This window comes from Arachis hypogaea, chromosome 14 (genome assembly GCF_003086295.3).
Source record: "Arachis hypogaea cultivar Tifrunner chromosome 14, arahy.Tifrunner.gnm2.J5K5, whole genome shotgun sequence".
Lineage (NCBI taxonomy): Eukaryota > Viridiplantae > Streptophyta > Magnoliopsida > Fabales > Fabaceae > Arachis > Arachis hypogaea.
The window spans coordinates 27,430,642-27,449,681 of record NC_092049.1 but is presented as its reverse complement, the minus strand read 5'-3'; the positions used below and the strand labels follow the sequence as shown (position 1 = coordinate 27,449,681).

The 19,040-nt window shown below is 35.7% G+C and overlaps 1 protein-coding gene across 4 annotated transcripts; it reads left to right on the top strand.

Moving 5' to 3' along the window:
- Positions 1 to 1,978: 1,978 nt before the first annotated feature.
- On the top strand, positions 1,979 to 10,367 carry LOC112741870 (pumilio homolog 6, chloroplastic). Of its 4 annotated transcripts, none has more exons than XM_025791031.2 (11): positions 1,984 to 2,461; positions 2,882 to 2,948; positions 3,523 to 4,216; positions 4,455 to 5,827; positions 5,938 to 6,079; positions 6,180 to 6,287; positions 6,842 to 7,054; positions 7,132 to 7,242; positions 8,398 to 8,592; positions 9,019 to 9,187; positions 9,948 to 10,367. In XM_025791031.2, exons 3-11 carry the CDS (start codon positions 3,584 to 3,586, stop codon positions 9,971 to 9,973), a joined length of 2,970 nt encoding a protein of 989 aa, XP_025646816.1. In that variant the 5' UTR covers positions 1,984 to 2,461; positions 2,882 to 2,948; positions 3,523 to 3,583; the 3' UTR covers positions 9,974 to 10,367. The 4 variants fall into 4 exon arrangements, with proteins under 4 accessions (XP_025646820.1, XP_025646819.1, XP_025646816.1 ...); XM_025791033.2 differs by having other exon boundaries at positions 1,994 to 2,414; XM_025791035.2 differs by lacking the exon at positions 2,882 to 2,948 and having other exon boundaries at positions 1,979 to 2,414.
- The last annotated feature ends 8,673 nt before the right edge of the window (positions 10,368 to 19,040 follow it).

Below are 19,040 nucleotides of genomic sequence, written 5' to 3'. Positions count from 1 at the left end.
CTCATGGACAAAAGTAACTAAGGTTGAGGTGATGTTGGAGTTTTTTTAAAAAAATTTAGCCAGAGATTTTGCATTAAAGAATTCAAGTGACAATATGTTAAGTGGATTTGATAAATTCTTAGATGAGTATAATATTTGGGATGAGAAGTTACGATTATTTACAAATTTATATTTCCTTGTATAGTTTTATTCATTTTCTTTAGCCAGCCTCGTTGATGGGAGGAGCCAAGCTTGGTGAAAGAGAAAAGGAGGAAAGCAGAGAAGAAAGAGAAGGGGGTCTTACTCCTTTTTAAACTAAGGAGCAAACTGAGCCAAATACACTGACTTCAGAAAACAATACTCTTATTTGATTTATGCTAATTTGAGATCTATGATTATTGTCAAACTCTCGAGTTAACTCGTAAACTCGTATGAGTTTACGAGTTTAGATATGGAATCGAGTTGACTCGGGCATAGACTCTATCTTGAGTAAACTCGGCTAGACTCGGCTAAACTCGGCCAAACTCGGACAAACTCGTGAGTCTAGGACCGAGTTAGCGAGTTTGTGTTTTTTTTCATTTTTCCTAAAAAAAGCGTCATTTTGAAACTAAAAAAACACTTTTTTTTATTTGTATTACGATAACACTCGCAAAGAATAAAAGAAAACTCACTCACAACTCACTCATCTGCGTCGTTTCTCTCAAGTCTCACTTTCTCCATGTTCTGCCGTAGTCGCCGTTCCCCGTCGAGCTTCCATTGTTCGCCTGTGTCTGCTACCTCTGCTCTGATTTGCGCCATTGTCTTTGTGAATTTTACCTGTGTTGCCCTCTGCTTTGTATTTCTTCACATCTCCACTATTCGCAACTCCATCGTGCTATCACTGTTCAACTCCCTCTGCTTTGTCCATGACTATTTGTCGCCGTTGTTTCGTGCTGTTGCTGCACCCTCACCACCGCTGCCTGCTGCACCCTTGTCTTCGATCTGCTATTGCTGGGACTTTTCCCCTTCTTTTCTTCTGTATCCTCTATTTTTTGAATGCCTTTTGCCTTTCTTTGAGCCTTTGCTTCTTGATTTAGTTTTTTTTTTTTTTTTTACTTTTTAAATTTTATTGCTTCTAATTTTAGCCTATTGCTTATCGTTTATGTTAGATGGCCAGATGGTTCATCCATTCATGGCTGATTAGTAATTAATTATTTTGATTAGAGTTAATTTAATTATTTAATATTATTCAATGTTCAATTAAAGATTTAGTATTACAGATTTAGAATTTTTAATTTTGTGTGTTCTATGTTGTACTTGTATAAGAATAATTATAGAGGATTTGAATGTGTATTTTAAAGTATTTGTTATAATGTATGCTATTATTTTAATTTATTATGTGCTTTAAGATTGATATTATTAATTTTGAATGGTTAGAATTGAGTAAATATACATTATATATGACATATATAAACTTCATAACAGGTGAACTCGTACGAGTCTACGAATTAACTCGCGAGTCGAATCTAGGTCAGCTCCACGAGTTTACTTATACTCGCGGATTTGACAACCTTAGATCTATCTATATGATCTTTTTGTATACTAGAACTCAAGAGTTATTTATATAATTGCATACAATATTACATTGGAATATCCATGTATTTTAAGTATAATTGTCTCTGTCTTATTAATGATGATTTTGAGATATTAATATTTTTATTTTTCATTCACTTGTGTGATAAATTTTAATACTTATTTAGACAGATAAATAAATTAATTATTCGATTAATTTAAATTAATTTGAGAAACTGAAATAATATTCTTACATAAGTTGAAATTTGTTTTAAACACTAAAAATAAAATTGAATTAATTTTTGGAAATTTATTAGAAACGGCCAACTTGTATACTGTATGAATAAAGATTAGTCTTTGAATGGAAAAATTGAAACAAAAAAAAGGGGAAACGTGTACTCTTAATGGTATGCGTATTATTATTTTGGCCACTTACCTACTTTGTCCCATTCTGCCTCAATTCACAAACGAGGATTCAATTAACCAAAGAACCTTATGTCCAGAATAAACGCTTTCTTTTTTTTTTTTTTTTTTTTTGAGTAACCCCTAAATTCATTCCTTTTTATCCATTTGCAGACGCAGTCTTTTAAAAATAACAATCAATACAATCCGTTTCTCTCTCTTTCCATTTCAACAACACACTGCACCTATTTGACCCCAAAAACTAACCCATCAATTTTTTTTTCTTTTTTCTTCTGTTTTCAATTTTGCAGAGAAAGAGAGCGACTCGAAGCAAAACGCACCCATCAGTACCCGCTTTCTCTCTCTATCCCCGCTCTCTCTCTCTCTCTCTCTCTCTCTCTCTCTCTCTCTCTCTCAAGAATCTAGGGTTTTGGAATAGTGAATCTTCACTCTGAGGAGAATCTTCGCTATCCTCCTCTAAGGTTGTGTCGTTTTCTTCGTGCTTCAACTTCTCCCTTTTGATTATCATGTTAGTTCTTCTCTATCTCTGCATATGTGCATGAATAATTTTCTCATGAACTTCTTGCTTTCCTTTTTATTCATGGGTTTCTGATATGTGTGAATTAGTGATATTGGGTGCTTCATGTTTTGGTTCTGATTATTATGATGTTTGTTTGTGATCGTGATCTTTAGTCCTAAGTGCAAAGTTGGGGCTTCTTTTCCCCCCTTTCTTCTTTCTTCACCTATTTGGTCAATGAGAAGATGATAGGGGTGAGAAAGTAGTTTGACCAGTGAATTTGGCTTGTTAGTTATTTTTGTTTTTTAATTGGTGGAAACATGGTGATGAGTGAATTCTTTTCTGTGGTAACAAACAAATGTTTTGTTTTATGTTTTTCCTTTTTCTTTTCAATCTGGAAAGAAAATTGAAGTCTTTTGATTGTTCCTTCAGGCATTCCTGAAATGGAGGGATGATTTCTGCACATGCTGCTGCTTAGTGTTTATACCCTTTCTACAAGGTTTGACTGACTTGGTTTCTTCATAGAGTGCAATTGGTTCAGATTCTTCTATTTTACTTATGGGCTACTGAATTTGATATCTTTTTCTTCTTTTTTAACCCTTTTGAAAATTTATGATATCGTGGTTTTCCTGTTTTCCATCTTGTGCTGTGCATGTGATTTTATTGGAAAATGGATGGGTAGGAGTTTGTAACTTATAATTTTACTTGAAATGGTTGTTGTCAACGAAAGGTGGGTGGATATGTATGCCTGAGTAAAATTTGAGCCTCCAATTTAGTGTGATATTAGTGGCTTTACATTTCCGTTTTGGATTTGCAATGAATTTAACAAACACAACATCAGCATCATTTAACATTATGTAGTTTCGCATGTGGTTAGTAATCCTGCCAATTTGTCTGAAGTGTCCGATTAATTCCATTTGTCACTACTCACTGTAAATTATGGATTGAGTGTATTGTTTTCGATGCTGTTAGTTTACTTTTCTTCTCTGATACAGTAATATTAATACTAAAAGGTTTAATTCCTGTTTGAAGTTGTTTATGCTGACCTTACAATTTTGGGTTGTGTCCTTTAGGAGGCAATGTAATATTATGGTCTCCATTTCAATAAAAGGGGCAAAGTAATCTTGCAGTACTATGGCAACCGAAAGTCCAATTAGAATTTCAGAAGCTGGGGGTAAGTGGCCCTCTCTTAAGGAGGGTTCTACTTTTGGTTCACCAGCTCGTAACATGGCAACAGAAGATTTAGGTATACTTGTACAGGGGCATAGATTCCATGGTAGTGGAAGGGATATGGCACCCAATCGCAGTGGAAGTGCTCCTCCCAGTATGGAAGGCTCATTTCTTGCTATAGAAAACTTGTTATCCCAACAGAACACCACTCAGAATGCAAGCTTGGCAACTTTGAGCAGAGCTATGCAAAAATATGACTCTGAGGAACAATTACGAGCCGATCCAGCTTATTTGGCATATTACAATTCCAATGTCAACCTAAACCCTAGGCTTCCTCCTCCTCTTATCTCTCGGGAAAATCGCCATCATATTAGCAATTTTAGGAATAATTGGGGATTTTCTTCTGCAGATGATAGCAGTAAAATTTCTTTTCATTTACCACAAGGAACTCTTGCAACGCATAGGGAGGAGTCTGAGGATGATTCACCGCAGCAGCCATATGATAATGAGCTAGTTAAGACAGATGGTCTATGGAGTAGACCAGATGCATCAGCATCATTACCGTCACAGTGCAAAAATATAGTTGACTCAATTCAGGTGGTTACTATTATATCAACTTCTAAATTGTCTGAAATCTATTCAGTTGTGTGTGTTACAGTTCCATGTGCTTTTGCTAGATCCTTTTCACCTTTTGCTTGCTTCCTTTAGTACTAATCCCACAGTTTTACTGTTGTTTATTACTATTATTATTTTTAAATCTTGACTCTTGGTTGCCTCCAAAATAATATTGAGATTTATGGAAGCATAATTTTTTGTTCCAAATTCAAACTTTCAGGAAGATTTCCCCCATACCATGTTACCTGTATATAGTAATTCTCATTCTGTCAGTCGTTGTGGACTGGCGGATGAACCAATTGACTTGGATGCTGTCTCCAGTTCTTCTCGTGATCCTCCTGTCCCTTCAGTCGAGGTTGGTAAACCCATTGTAGGTGCGGACGATATGAGGATGTCATCAAGTGCTGGTACCAACGCTCCTCTTGCAAGCTCATCATCTCTTGAATCCACTGGTAGCATGGGTATTAGTGACTTAGATGTTTCAATTGTGGAGTCTCAATTGAAGGCTTTAAGTGTATCTAATCTATCAAATTCAGAAAGCCCGAGTTATGAAGAAAAATGGAAGACTGATTACCAGAATAATTTAATGCAACAACAGATGTTCCAGCAACAAAACAATCCATGTGAAGTTCCCAATGCCAACTCTCAGAATGTGAATTCAGCCTACATTGTTAGAGAGCAGTTTCCTCATAATGCTAGCAAGTTCTCCTCTGATGTCCAGCCACTACTGCAGTCATCTGGGTTTACACCTCCACTATATGCCACAGCAGCAGCAGCTTACATGACTTCACCAAATCCGTTCTACACTAATTTGCAGGCCTCAGGCATGTATACTCCACAATATGTTGGTGGATACACTATAAATCCCTCAGTTGTTCCTTCATATATTCCTGCATACCCTCCTCATGGTGCTGTACCATATATTGTTGATGGGGCTACTAGTTCCAGTTATACCCCAATGACACCAGGGCTTTCTGCTGGAGGAAGCATTTCACATGGAGCTGAAATGACACATGCAAACAAGTTCCCTGGGCAATACGGATTTACTATGCAGCCTTCTTTCACTGATCCTATGTACATGCAATATCACCAGCAGCCTTTTGTCGAGGGATATGGTGTTTCTGGTCATTTTGATCCAATGGCACCGAGGGCAAGTGGTGTTAGCCAGATTAGTCCTTTTGATTCACAAAAGAGGCCCACAAGTGGTGCTTATTTGGAAGATAAGAATTTACATCATCAGAGAAGTGGTGCAAATATGAACCTAAGAAGAGGAGGATTGACAATCCCCATCCCTAATTATTTTGGTCCGCCAACAAACATGGGTTATGTAATGCAGTATCCAAGTTCACCGCTTCCTTGTCCTGTTTTGCCTGGATACCCAGAAGGAAGTCCTAGCCTTCCAGGAGTAAGGAATGAGATGAAGCTTTCCCCAGCTTCTGGTAGAAATGGAGGCGTATTATCTGGATGGCAAGGACATAGATCCTTTGACAGTGCCCATGACCCGAAAATTGTTAATTTTCTTGAAGAGTTAAAATCTGGCAAAGGTCGCAGATTTGAGCTATCTGATATTATTGGACACATTGTTGAATTTAGGCAAGTAGTCTTTTGTATTTTTTTTCCCTTTTCTTGTCCAGTTCTCTTTCCACCTATTTAACTTATCAATTTCTTCACATTGAAAACTAAACCATAGTTTTTGGCCCCAGTGCTGATCAGCATGGGAGTCGATTTATACAGCAGAAGTTGGAAAGTTGCAGTGTTGAAGAGAAGGCATTGGTATTCAAAGAAGTTCTTCCACATGCTTCGAAGTTAATGACTGATGTATTTGGTAACTATGTAATACAGAAGGTGTGCTTGTCATCTATTGTTTATTGTCATTAACTTCAAGAGTGGTTTATGGTTGTCCAAAATCCATTTGGCTCTAACTAGTCGTTTTTCTTCCGTGTAGTTTTTTGAGTATGGAAGCCCTGAACAGAGGAGGGAACTTGCTAGTCGACTAGGTGGTCAGATATTGCCTTTAAGTCTGCAGATGTATGGCTGCCGTGTAATCCAAAAGGTATGCAATTCATATTGATTCTTGTAGCTTTATGGCATTAGTATGCATTAATTTAGTCATGTGGATGATAGGCCACATCTTTAATTGGATCTTCTTTCTTTTTCTTGTTACCCTTTATTCTACATCCGGAGGGTTGAGAAAAATATGTCTGCTTCAGCATCATCTGTTCTTCAGCTGCTTTATTAGAATTTATAACACATCAAAACAGTTAAGTCATAAAGAATCTCAAAATCCAAAATTTTCACTTGAATGGAAGGGGGCAAAACAGGATGAATTTTGTCAAACAATTTTGTTGGACATGGTGAGGATTGTGCATAATAAGCATCTTATACTTTCATTTATTTTAGGCTACGTGAAACTCCATTGTTGCACTAAGTGCTTAAGCCACAATTCTGTTGGTTGGTTGTCCCTGGTAACTAGCTTTATTTACCTTAAAAGCTGTACAAGAATTTTGAAGGATAACGGCTACTATCAAGCTTTGAACATGATTTTAACCTTGTCTCTGTTCCAAATTTAATAGTATTATGTTTTTATTTTGATTTACTCCCATGCAGGCACTTGAGGTCATTGAACTTGAACAAAAAGCCCAGCTTGTTCGTGAGCTAGATGGACATGTTATGAGATGTGTACGTGATCAAAATGGGAATCATGTTATACAGAAATGCATTGAATCTATTCCAACCAAGAAAATTGCATTTATAATTTCTGCATTCCGTGGTCAAGTTGCTATTCTGTCAATGCACCCTTATGGTTGCCGAGTCATACAGGTAAGTGCTTTTGCCTTCCCTAAAGCAATTCCTTAAACTTCCCCATGCATTGTGTCTGACGATAATTCTTCATGTAGAGAGTTCTAGAGCATTGTACGGATGAGATTCAGTGTCAGTTTATTGTGGATGAAATCTTAGAGTCTGTTTATGCACTTGCTCAAGATCAGTATGGTAATTATGTGACCCAGGTTAGTCATTTGCTCCTTCTAATATTATATCATAGTGCTGATTATTAGCTTCTGGTATTTATGGTACACAAAAGAAAGTGTCTTGTCTTTCGAGTGACAAGTTGCATGTAGTTATATGCTTGTCCCTTCCATTGTGTATATGATTTTAAGATGTAGCATTTGTATCAGGCCTAAGTTATTGCAGAATGAGCAGCATTATGGCTACAAGCCACCAGACACTATCAGCACATGTATTACAACCTTGCCGTGCCTGCTAAATAGCATAATTTGTTAGTCTCATTATTAGTTACATTATTTCACATGCTCATGTCTTCTTTGCATTTCCTTCCCACTCTACCTTCCAATTGCTTTCCTTCCTAAATATTCTTTTTCTGTTTGCCAAGTGTCTTTTTGATGATACCTTAATTTAATGATGAGGTTTCCATGTCTTTTCTAGTTTGATATATATTTTTTTTAAATTATTCTTTCATAGTTTTTAGATCCTATTCTCTTGTACATTATGTATGAAGTGCTTCTCATTACAAAAGGTTTACAATTTATAAGATGTTTATGTGGAGTGAAGTTTCAGAATTGTTGGGGAATTTGGGGTACTTTTACATTATGGAGCTAGTCCATGTAATTGAGAAATGAAAATGAGAATGTGCGTTCTCCTTGCTCCGATGGTATTTTAAGTCAATGTCCAGTAGTCAGAATTATGTAGTATGCCATTATGTCCTACATGACAGAATGTGATGAATTGAGCTGGGTGTATATTCTGGACAATGAATTTGTTAGATGTATGTCACACTGCAAATTATTTTCTTATTGTTTTTGTGGCCTCAGGTTTTTCTTGTACAGTATGTGGGTAACAAGTTTTGTAATCAAACAGCAGCATTAAATAAACAAAATTCATTGTCAGGTTTTTTGTTTTTGATCATAGATTGTAATTGTTGTATAAAGAATCATCACTGACTTCTTTGTGCTACTATTTGTTCTTTTCCTTCAAGAAGGATCTCTTACCCTCCTAAATCTTTCTAGTCATCTTCTTTCTTTTTGAATTTTGTGTAACATAGGCAGATGATGAATGCACATGAAAGCATGCATAGTGTAATGATTTACTTACCTTTCATATGTTAGTTTGGTCAACTTGAGCCTTGATGGTTTCTCTTGTTATAGCATGTATTGGAGAGAGGAAAGGCTCAGGAAAGGAGCCAAATCATTAGCAAGCTATCAGGACATATTGTTCAATTAAGCCAGCATAAGTTCGCTTCAAATGTCATAGAGAAATGTTTAGAGTATGGAGATGCCACTGAACGGGAGTTGTTAATTTCCGAGATTATTGGACATGAAGAACGAAATGACAATTTATTGGTAAGTGTGAACCTGACAAGTTTAATTGTGTTATAATTCTTAAGAATTTTAACTGGCCTCATACAAGAAATGAACTCTTCATTCACTGGCTTGTAAGATATTGATGAAAATTGTCCATAATCCTTGAAATGTATTGATGATAAATATATTAGGATTGAGAAGAATGTTTAATGCTTCAAATGTCGAGATTATGCTTCCTTAGCTTCCATAGAAAATGAGGAATCTATGATAGTTGTCAACTTGTGTTTTGCATGCTTATACGGTATCAATGATTCTTCCACATGCCATGACTGTTCTAATTCATTACAGGCATTGGGATTTTTTAAGTTCATCTGTATAACACTAATAAACAGTATCATTTTTCTACTTGCGAGGCATTTGATTTTGGCTACATTTATTACTAAATCCTATTTTGATTCACTGCAGATCATGATGAAAGACCAATTCGCAAATTATGTGATCCAGAAGGTTATTGATATCTGTTCTGAAAATCAGCGAGTAATCTTGCTTTCTCACATCAGAGTTCATGCTCATGCTTTGAAGAAATACACTTACGGAAAACACATTGTGGCTCGGTTGGAACAGCAATTTGGAGGTGTGTACTACTACTAAAGCATATATGAATTCATATTGATGTAGAATTGGATAGTTTGCATATTCATGGGAGAAAATCCCTGTTTTATTATATGTTGAGAAATCGTATCATCGTATCATGGTTTTACTTCTGTTAACTATGCTTATATCATGTAATCAATGGTTGGACACTTGGACTAATGAGTTGGGTGGGAACAATGGGGAGGGGACTGAGTCTTTTTCTCTCTTTTGATATCAACTTGTTAGTCTCTATGTTTCAGCGGTACTGATAGTTAAAGAAGTTGGTGTTATCTTCACTAGTAGTAGTGAATCTATTGGAGAATATAGTAAAAAGACCTTCTTCCTTGCTTACCCTTATCCCAAGTGGCTTTAATGCTCTAGTATAAGAATGTCCGATCAAACTTTGATGTAAGAGTTTCTATCTAGGCTTAGTTGGTGTTGATATAGCAGAAGCACTAGGGATCTTTTGGATTGAATCATGTTCAATTGAAATCAACAAGTACATCTTCAAGCCTTTTGGATTGATCAGTCACATAAACGCTTTTTTTTCTAAGACTCAATTTGAGGATGGCATTGAGGTTTTGGTTATCTTTAATTTATTTGCCGTGGTTGGAAAACGTCTCCAACGTACTATCTGTTTCCCATCTTCTCACTTTCAACCTGCTCAATCAAGAACTTTGTACATGTCCTTAGTGAGAATTTTCTTGCCTTCATATATATATTAGTTGAGACCTTGTCTTATGTTATACGCTTTCATGCAGAGGATCAAACATCCAGATCAGGATGACTATATACAGAGATAACACAGGTCTTCAGGACTGCTTCTGTGGCATCCAAATCTCACAACCTCAACCCGTTAGATTTGGTTGCTGATCATAGGAAGTTGCTAAGACATTGAACTTGTTATTACTGCAACACCTTTGATAGCTTCCAAGAATCAAGTGATGATTTCATGAGACATTAGTATATATATATATACATCTGTACTTGGGACTTACTGTAATTATGTCATTAAAAATAATTGGTTCTAAATGTTGAGTATAATTATTTGGAAGGAAACCTTCCTGATGTAAATTTTAATGGATGGTCTCTGCTTAGTGTGTGCTGTTGGATATAGATGGGAGCAGTGGTTGTTAGTGCTTGTCACCCCTAATTGATGCTCCTTAGTTCTTGTGGTTGCATGTTTTGTCTGTTAGTTTAGTCATATGATTTCTGTTGTTTCTGTTTCCCATCTGCTTCATTAACTTAAATGATCTAACAATATGAAGTGGTAGGTTATTGTGTTTACGAGTTTCTAATTGGGGTTATATTTTAAGCATTACGCAACTAGGCTTATGGAGCTGGTTATACAGAGGTGGTTGTATTATATGTCTGTAAAAGTAAACATTAATTAGAACTTAAGTTGGTATTAATAGAACTATTTTATGTTATGAGAATTTAACTTTACCACCAAAAAATTGAATATTGCGTAAACAACTTTTCCAGTAAAATCTACTTTTTATTTAGTGTGCTGTTTCCAGGGGTTCTTTAATAAAATAAAATAAATATAACATTAACACATAATTATAGAAATATTTACGTTTTTGCATTTTGTTATTTATCTTATTTACTTTGGTTGCGAGGAATATAGACAGCAAAATCTAAAATGTGTACAAAAAAAATTAAAAATTGATTTTTTCACGATTTATGCTAACAAATTTATTTTGAATTGATAGTTAATTGTGCTAGAGTGTTGTGAGGCAATAAAAAAAAAGAATAATTCTAAGTCTTTTTATTAACTAAGTCTAAGCAAGTTGGTTTAACATAATAAAAATCAGTTATGGCTAGTATTATTTCAAGTCTTATGGTTTAATTTAGTTGAACTTAGTTCATAAAAAGACTTGAATGTATAGTATTACTCTAAAAAAAAGGGTTAAGTACGATTTTGGTCTCTAACGTAGAGGCTGAAAATTTATTTCATCTCCAACTTTTTTTTGCTGCAAAATGGTTCCAAAGGTTTCTGTTTTAAAATTGTTCTTTTTACCAATTTTATTTTTTTATTATCAAATTACCTCTCATTAAAAAATTATAAAATAAAATAAATAAAAAAAAGAAAGAAAGGCCATGAGAGGGATAAACAGAATCGGAGGGGGGGAGGGGGAAGGGAAGCCGCATCGGCACACTGCCGCTCCGCCGCCCTGCCGCCTGTGATCCGCCACTGCTCCCTACACTAATGGCAAGAGAGGAGAGAGCAGAGGGAGAGAGAAAGAGAAGAGAGGAACGAAGCCCTCCACAGCGCCGCTGACCACCATAGCGCGCTCCTCGTGGTGATTTGTAGCCCCACCAACACCACATCGTCGTTCAACGCCACAGCCCCTCCTCTCCCACCACCGCTGCAACCCTTTCCCTCTGTTTTAATTTTTTATTCCCTTTTTCTTTAATTTTTCAGATTTAAAGGATTCCATTGTTGTTGTTGTTGATGATGCTTCTGGTTGCTTTTGTTTATTCCTTTTATTCTATTGTTGTTGTTGATATTTTGGTTGCTTCTGCTTCTGCTGCTTCTGTTTTTGTTTCTGCTTCTGGTTTTATTTTTGTTGTCGCTCTAATTCCATTATCCATTGTTATTGTTGTTGTTGTTCTGCTGATTGTTATCCATTGTTGCCTGCTTTTGTTTCTGCGTTTGCGCTTCTGCTTCTGGTTAATGTTGAGGAAGAAGATGGGTGTTGAGGAAGAAAAGGGAAGGAAGGGGTATTTTTGTCCGAAGAACGATTTTAAAATTAAGTTAAACCTTTGGGATCATTTTGTAGCAAAAAAAAGGCCAAAGACGAAATAAATTTTCAACATCTACGTTAGTGACCAAAATCATGAGTTAAAACCCAAAATGGTCCCTGAGATTGGCGTCGTGCACTAAAATCGTCCCTGAAATTCCAATTGCACCAATTACATCCCTGAGATTGAAAAAAATACACCATATTAGTCCCTGACCTATTTTCCATTAACGACGTGATGACATGGCATGATGACGTGGACTGTAAGTGACACGTGTCACTTCATGATTTGGCCACGTGTAATGGTATGATGATGTGGTGACCAGTGACACGTGACATACTGACGTGGATGGTTGTGCCACGTGTCACAATGTTATTTGGCCACGTGTCCATTTGTGCCATGTGTTGCAACAGTATCCGTCCACGTGTCATCCATTATATCATCGTTGTATATGCACCAAATTAGTCCCTCACTTTGCATTAAATGACTCATTTTAGTCCCTGAAATTGAATGTCGTGCATCAAACTAGTCCCTTCACCAATTTTTTCTCATTTTTTTTAAATTCAAAATTTTAATATCTTAGATACACTAATTTCAATTCTATTTTTTTATATATCGTTCAAATACAAGTGTTTTTATAAAAATTTTTAAGATTTTAGTTTTAATTATATAATTTTTTTTAATAATTTAACATTGGTAAATTTTGTAATATATAAGTATGTTATTATAAAAAAATAATTATATGATTGATTAGACACATTTTTTTCATAAAAAAATATGTGTTTTTAACAATAAATTAATAATTAAAATAAACATTTTTCTCTTATGAAATACACGTTTTCGTTATGTATAAATGAGTTAGATTGAAAGCACTTCAAGCACCTTCACTACCATCTTTGACCTCTACAGTCTAGACGAAAGAGGTCAGAGATGGTAATGAGGGAAGCTTAAAATACCTTCACGTCAACTCCAAGACGGCGGTTATTAGGGATATCCGCAAGAAAAAAATATTTTATAAAAGTACTGAAAGAGATCAGAGATGGTAGTGAAGGTGCTTGAAAAGCCTTCACGTCAACTCTAGGTCGGCGGTTAGGGTATTCACAAGAGAAAAAATATTTTATAAAAATATTTTTATTTGAAGAACATGTGAAAAATAGAATTGAAATTAATGCATTAAAAAATATTGAGAATTTTGAATTTATAGAAAAAAAATGAGAAAAAACTGGTGAAGGGACTAGTTTGGTGCACGACATTCAATTTCAGGGACTAAAATGAGTCATTTAATGCAAAGTGAGGGACTAATTTGGTGCATATACAACGATGACATAATGGATGACATGTGGACGAATACTGTTGCGACACGTGGCACAAATAGACACGTGGCCAAATAACATTGTGACACGTGGCACAACCATCAATATCAGCATGCCACGTGTCACTGTTCACCACATCATCATACCATTTCACGTGGCCAAATCATGAAGTGATACGTGTCACTTACAGTCCACGTCATCATGCCATGTCATTACGTCGTTAATGGAAAATAGGTAAGGGACTAATATGGTGCATTTTTTTCAATCTTAGGGACATAATTGGTGCAATTAGAATCTCAGGAACGATTTTAGTGCATGACACCAATCTTAGGGATCATTTTGGGGTTTAACTCCCAAAATCATACTTAACCAAAGAAAAAATTCATAAATTATAGTTGTCTATTGTGATTTATGTTCAAATTGAAATACAAAATATGAAAGGACGATTTATATTTCAGCCCTCCATTCTTTTCTTAACCTAGCCAGAGACCCATGTGCATCCACTTGAAAGATTGTCTCCTTTACCTTAGCTTCATCAAAAGCTACGAAATCTTATTTTGGTTTAATAATCCAACTCTTGTTTTATTGATCTATTTAAAGTCTCAAGAAGAGTCCAATTAGTTAATAATAATTTAATTTATTTAGTCAAGGTATTTAGTTAACACAAAATTTTTTTTGTATAGGTAGAAAAATTAACTTTTATTTAGATCATAGCTAACTAGAGTATCTAATTAGTTATAATTAGTTATTATTGTTTGCTGTACATATTGAATTGATAAATTAGTTATTTGTCACTTTACTCTAAAAATAATCTTTCCATGAAAATATCCCAAGCTATTATTTTTTTAAGAGTAATATCTCAAATAGATCCCTAAGAATTTGGCGGTCCGACAGATTTGTCTCCCAAAAAAATTAACTAAGTTCTTGGTCCCAAAATTGTTAGATATATGCCATATACGTCCCTGATCCAGGTTTAGCCGGTTAACCAAACACTCTCTCTTCTACATGGAGGTGATCAGTGTGACGTGTCAGGTTTAACGCTACGCATCGCTTGCAAGACACATTGATCCTTGCACATGTGGCCAAAACGACGCCGTTTAAGTGCTTATCCAAACGACGTCATTTTGAGTGGGACAGATTATTCCCCAACCTTTCTCCTAAAAATGTTATAAAACGACATTGTTATGAGAGGCACAATACGTCACTATTTCAAAAGGGAGACCAACATAAAATTAGGTCTTCATCTTCAACCCCTGTCTCTTTGTCTCCAACCCATGTATCTTAGTATGAGAGAGAGAGAGAGAGAGAGTTTTTAGCTTCGAAGGAGGTGATGGCGAGTGGAGGTAGCACGTCAGTTGCAAGTCGGAGAAATATCACTGATGTCTTCAGTGTTGACAGTGGTTCGACTGGCTTCCCCAAGGGGTGACTTAGAAGAGGAGAACATCCTAAGTGCAAGTGTAGGACATATGCCTTAATATCTAGGTCTTGCACAGCAAAGAACCCAAATACACTGTTCTTTGGCTGTCCTCACTTCAAGGTAATTTAGAGTGGTAGATTTTTGTGGTGTTATAATTTTGACAATTGGTTTAAGACTAATGTTATGATTTTTGTTTTGTTATTTGGATTGCAGGAAAAGCAAGGTTATTGTGATTTTTTTTGTATAGTTTGATGAGATTTTTGGGTATTTGATTGATAATGTAGTCGAAAGTAGTAGATTGGACTCTGTGGAGACATGCGTGGGTGAAAAATTTGTTGCAGGTTTAAATTATAGCTTGGAGGAGAGAGTGAAACAATTAGAGGAGATGTTAATAAAGAAGAATGAAGATAGTCCATAACTCAAGAAAGATAGCATTTTCAGGTTGTTTAGGGGTGTAATAATAGGTGCACTTCTAGTTGTGATTTTGTTTTGCATCTATGTAGTGGTTATTTGAGCAATTAGCATTGTATATTTGTTAAAAAAATATTGTATTGGAATGGCTCATTTTAGTTAAATGGACACTAGAGGTTGACGTTGATGTTGAACAGAAGCTAGTCTATATCCAAATCAGAGTATGCGTGTAAGTAACTTAGCCAAGTAGATATTATAAAACATAGTATATAATCCAAACCAAAATATACAAATATCATGTATCAAAATGTTAACATAAAGTAGCATCAAAATAGAGTATGCCCATAAGTAGCTAAGTTGAGTAGCTATATAAAACAAACCAAAGAAGGTCTTTTTCCTTCTACACACACTGATTTAAAGTGGTAAGACAAAAAGTATTAAAAGTAGAGGTCTATTTTCTTCAAAATAATAAAACAAGGTCTTGTCCCCTTCACAATAAATTTCAAGAAGGCATCATTTCTTCTTAGAGAAGTTCAGTCTGGGAGTTGGAATGAATTTGAACATTCTGGAAGTTGTGCCACTACTTGCAGTTGCCATTGTCTCAGCACTTACACTCTCCTGACTCTTGGGCCTAATTATTGTCTACTTTGGACGTCTAAGGCTGCTGAGGCTGAGGTTGAGCCTGTCTTCCCTGATAGAATTGTAAACAATTTTGAGTATTCTAACATAAGATATGCATGAACTCATTTTCAATTAGACTACCCTACCAAGACTGAGAGTCCAAGATAGGAAGATATTAGTATTTAGTATTAGGGATAAGTAGTAAAACACATTATCAAGCATACTTACACTTGCAACATTTACATTCATTCCAATATCTGGTACAACAGCATTTGTTGGTGTCTCAGGCTGAGTTACCTCATACATGAGCAAATTTATTAGGACAATTCAATCCTTTATGATGTATCTTATAAGTCAAATAAGTCCTTTAAAGTTTATGATATAAGTCAAACAGATCCCCGATCAATTATATTATATGTCAATTTGGTCCTTGTAACAGAGCAACTAATTGCTGTCAAAAATCTTAGTCCTAAATATGTTATCACAAATCTCAAGCTACACAATATATCATGTTTAGTATAAGAAGATAAGTGTTAATCATGAATACCTCAGTTGCAATTGGGAACACAAAAGCATTAATGAAGAGAGTATGGTCATGGATCTGAACCAGAACTTTCCTTACCTCTCCCTTACATTGGAGGAGATCACCACTGCCCACTTCTTGAATTGTGGCGCTTGGTGAACAGCCAGCAACAAGTGCTTGGTGAGGGCTGGATGTATGAAATTATCCAAACTACCGCCATCCATCAAAATATGGACATCTTTCCCATTCACAAAACCAGAGAATCGAATTGATCTCTTGCCTGGAGTTCCTGTTAAAATGTTATAAGAGAGGTGTAATGGCTCAGGCAGATCAGATTCAACCGAAGGTGGCTGCTGGATTTCGAGATTTTCTTCCACAACAATCTCTTTCCGGGGTAATTCCTCCACAGATTGGATTAAGAAATAGTGTTTGGAAGCACAACGGTGTGAAGGGGAGTAGCGTTCATCACAAGTAAAACAAAGGCCCTTCTCCCGTTAAAACTGAATGTCCAAGTGACAATTTACGCATGGTGGCTGGTTTTGGTGGTGTTGGTAGTAAAAGTGAGGTTGACGATTATTTTAATAGTTGGGATGTTGGGAAAATGGCCAGCAGTTTGGGTGTGATGGCAGGAGTAATTTTAGGCGGTGTAGTTGAGTGTGGTAAGGATGGAGATCTCCACCTCTGGGTATTAGGAGCAAACTTCTCCTAAAAAAGCTTGGCTAGAGCTACTGCCTGTATTAAGGAAGCTGGTTAGCGCGATTTCACCTCACATCACAACTCAGGCAATAATTCCCCAATAAAATAATCCATCAGCAAAGTATCATCCATTCTAAACACCCTAGCAGCTAAATCGTTAAAGGCCTCAAAATAAACTTTCACAGAAGCAGATTATTTCAATTTCAAGAGTTCTTCCCTAGGATTTTCAATTGAGATGGGCCAAAATGAATCTGAAATGCCGTTGACAAAGAAAGCCAATCATGTAACTGATCCAATTTTTCCCATATTTGGAACCATGCCAGGGCCCTGCCCTCGAGGCCAACAACAACCAAATAGAGCCTCTGATTCTCAGGAATATCATAGATCCTGAAAAATCTCTCAGCCCGGAAGATCCATTGGAATACGTCATCCCTGCCCGAGAATCACGGAAAATCAACTTTCATTTGTTGCGGAGCAACGAAAATGGAGAGAGGGGGAAGGTTAACGCGGTGACTCTTCGAACTTCTGGGCGAGCTGTATCTGAATTGACGCCAGGGATTGTGTAATCGTAGCGAGTTGTTCATGGTGACCATTGGATTGCTCAACGAGTTTATTGATGGCGGCTTACATAGACTGCAAACAAGTGTTCTTAGCCATGTCGTCAATGAAGGCACCAAATAATACGATCTCAGAGAAATAATTCAAAGTGAAGATATGTAAGTATAAGTATGATACTATAATTTGGGGGTTGCGGGGTTTTTTTTGTTGTGTGTACAGTAATTTTACTCAAACAAATTGAAGGAAGAAGAAGAATTAATGGAAATATGGAACTTTACTGATCACCTGCATGAAGAGAATAATAGCATATCATGATAAGAATCAGAGGATAATAGAATAGAAGAGAGGAGAAGATTTAATCAGAGAGGAATAAGACTCACAATGCTCAACGACCTCCCTTAGTTCCTTCCAGCTATTGATATTCCCTTCTTCTGCATTATTTTTTGCTTCCAGTTAGTTGGAGCCATATTTTCCTTCTCCCCGCAGTGTGCTTCTTTTGACTCTATTACCCCTCCTTATTGTATCACATGATAGCTTAAGAAGATAAAAGAAAAAGTGCAAAAGCTTTATTATTATCAACGTAAACCGTTCCATCCTATTGGGTATTTGAAAGTTGTACATAAATGATTTTATACTAGTGAGGGTTAGCTTTTGTACATAAATCGTCTTCCCTCCATGTATTTTAGGTATAAAATGTGTAAATTATTATACCCTAGAACGATTTACATTGATTTTGAAAACTCAGTACCCTAGAACAATTTATGTGTATTTCTCGAGAGCATTTCAAAGCATAAATCGTCCTAGAGTATAATGGTTAACATATAATTCAAAATACACAACCCTGGAACAATTTATATATTATTAGGAATAGGGGATTGACGTTTTGAAAATTGATTTAGGGAGAGAAATTGTCACACCCCCTTATGCAATTGGAAGTTACACATAAATCACTCTAGGCTAATGATGGTTAGCTTTTGCACATAAATCATCCTCTCCCAATGTGTTTTAGGTGTAAAATGTGTCAATCATTTCACCCTGAGACAATTTATGTTAATTTTGAAAGCTCAGTACCTTAGAACAATTTATGTGTATTTCTTGAGAGCACTTCAAAGCATAAATCGTCCTAAGGTATACTGGTTAACATACAAATCAAAATACACAGCCCTGAGATGATATATATATTATTAAGAATAGGAGATTTATGTTTTAAAAATTAGTTTAGAAAAATTAGGTAATATTAGTTGCTTTTTATTTTATTTAAATAAAAAAAAACCTACTTTAGAACTGTCTCACCAAATGGGGTGGTTTCATGAATCAAACATCACAGTACTTTTTAAATTATACTAATACATATATATTTAATTTTTTGTATTTTTTAATATTTTAAATTCTTGATTAAGCATATGAACAATTTTCAGGCATAAAACACAATCACAAAAATTATAAAAATTCAAAGATAGGATCTTTCTCTACCTACAATAGTTTGACAAAAACTCCCAACAGCTAGAAACTTTGCCATGACTTCCATTCTTTCAATTTGAAAAGAACAGACCATTGAGAATGAAAA

Coding starts and splice junctions, on each gene's coding strand:
- LOC112741870 (XM_025791035.2), top strand. CDS start 3,584: ATGGCAACCGAAAGTCCAATTAGAATTTCAGAAGCTGGGGGTAAGTGG. Junction 5,828..5,937: donor GGACACATTGTTGAATTTAG/GCAAGTAGTCTT, acceptor TTTTGGCCCCAG/TGCTGATCAGCATGGGAGTC. Junction 9,188..9,947: donor GTTGGAACAGCAATTTGGAG/GTGTGTACTACT, acceptor GCTTTCATGCAG/AGGATCAAACATCCAGATCA.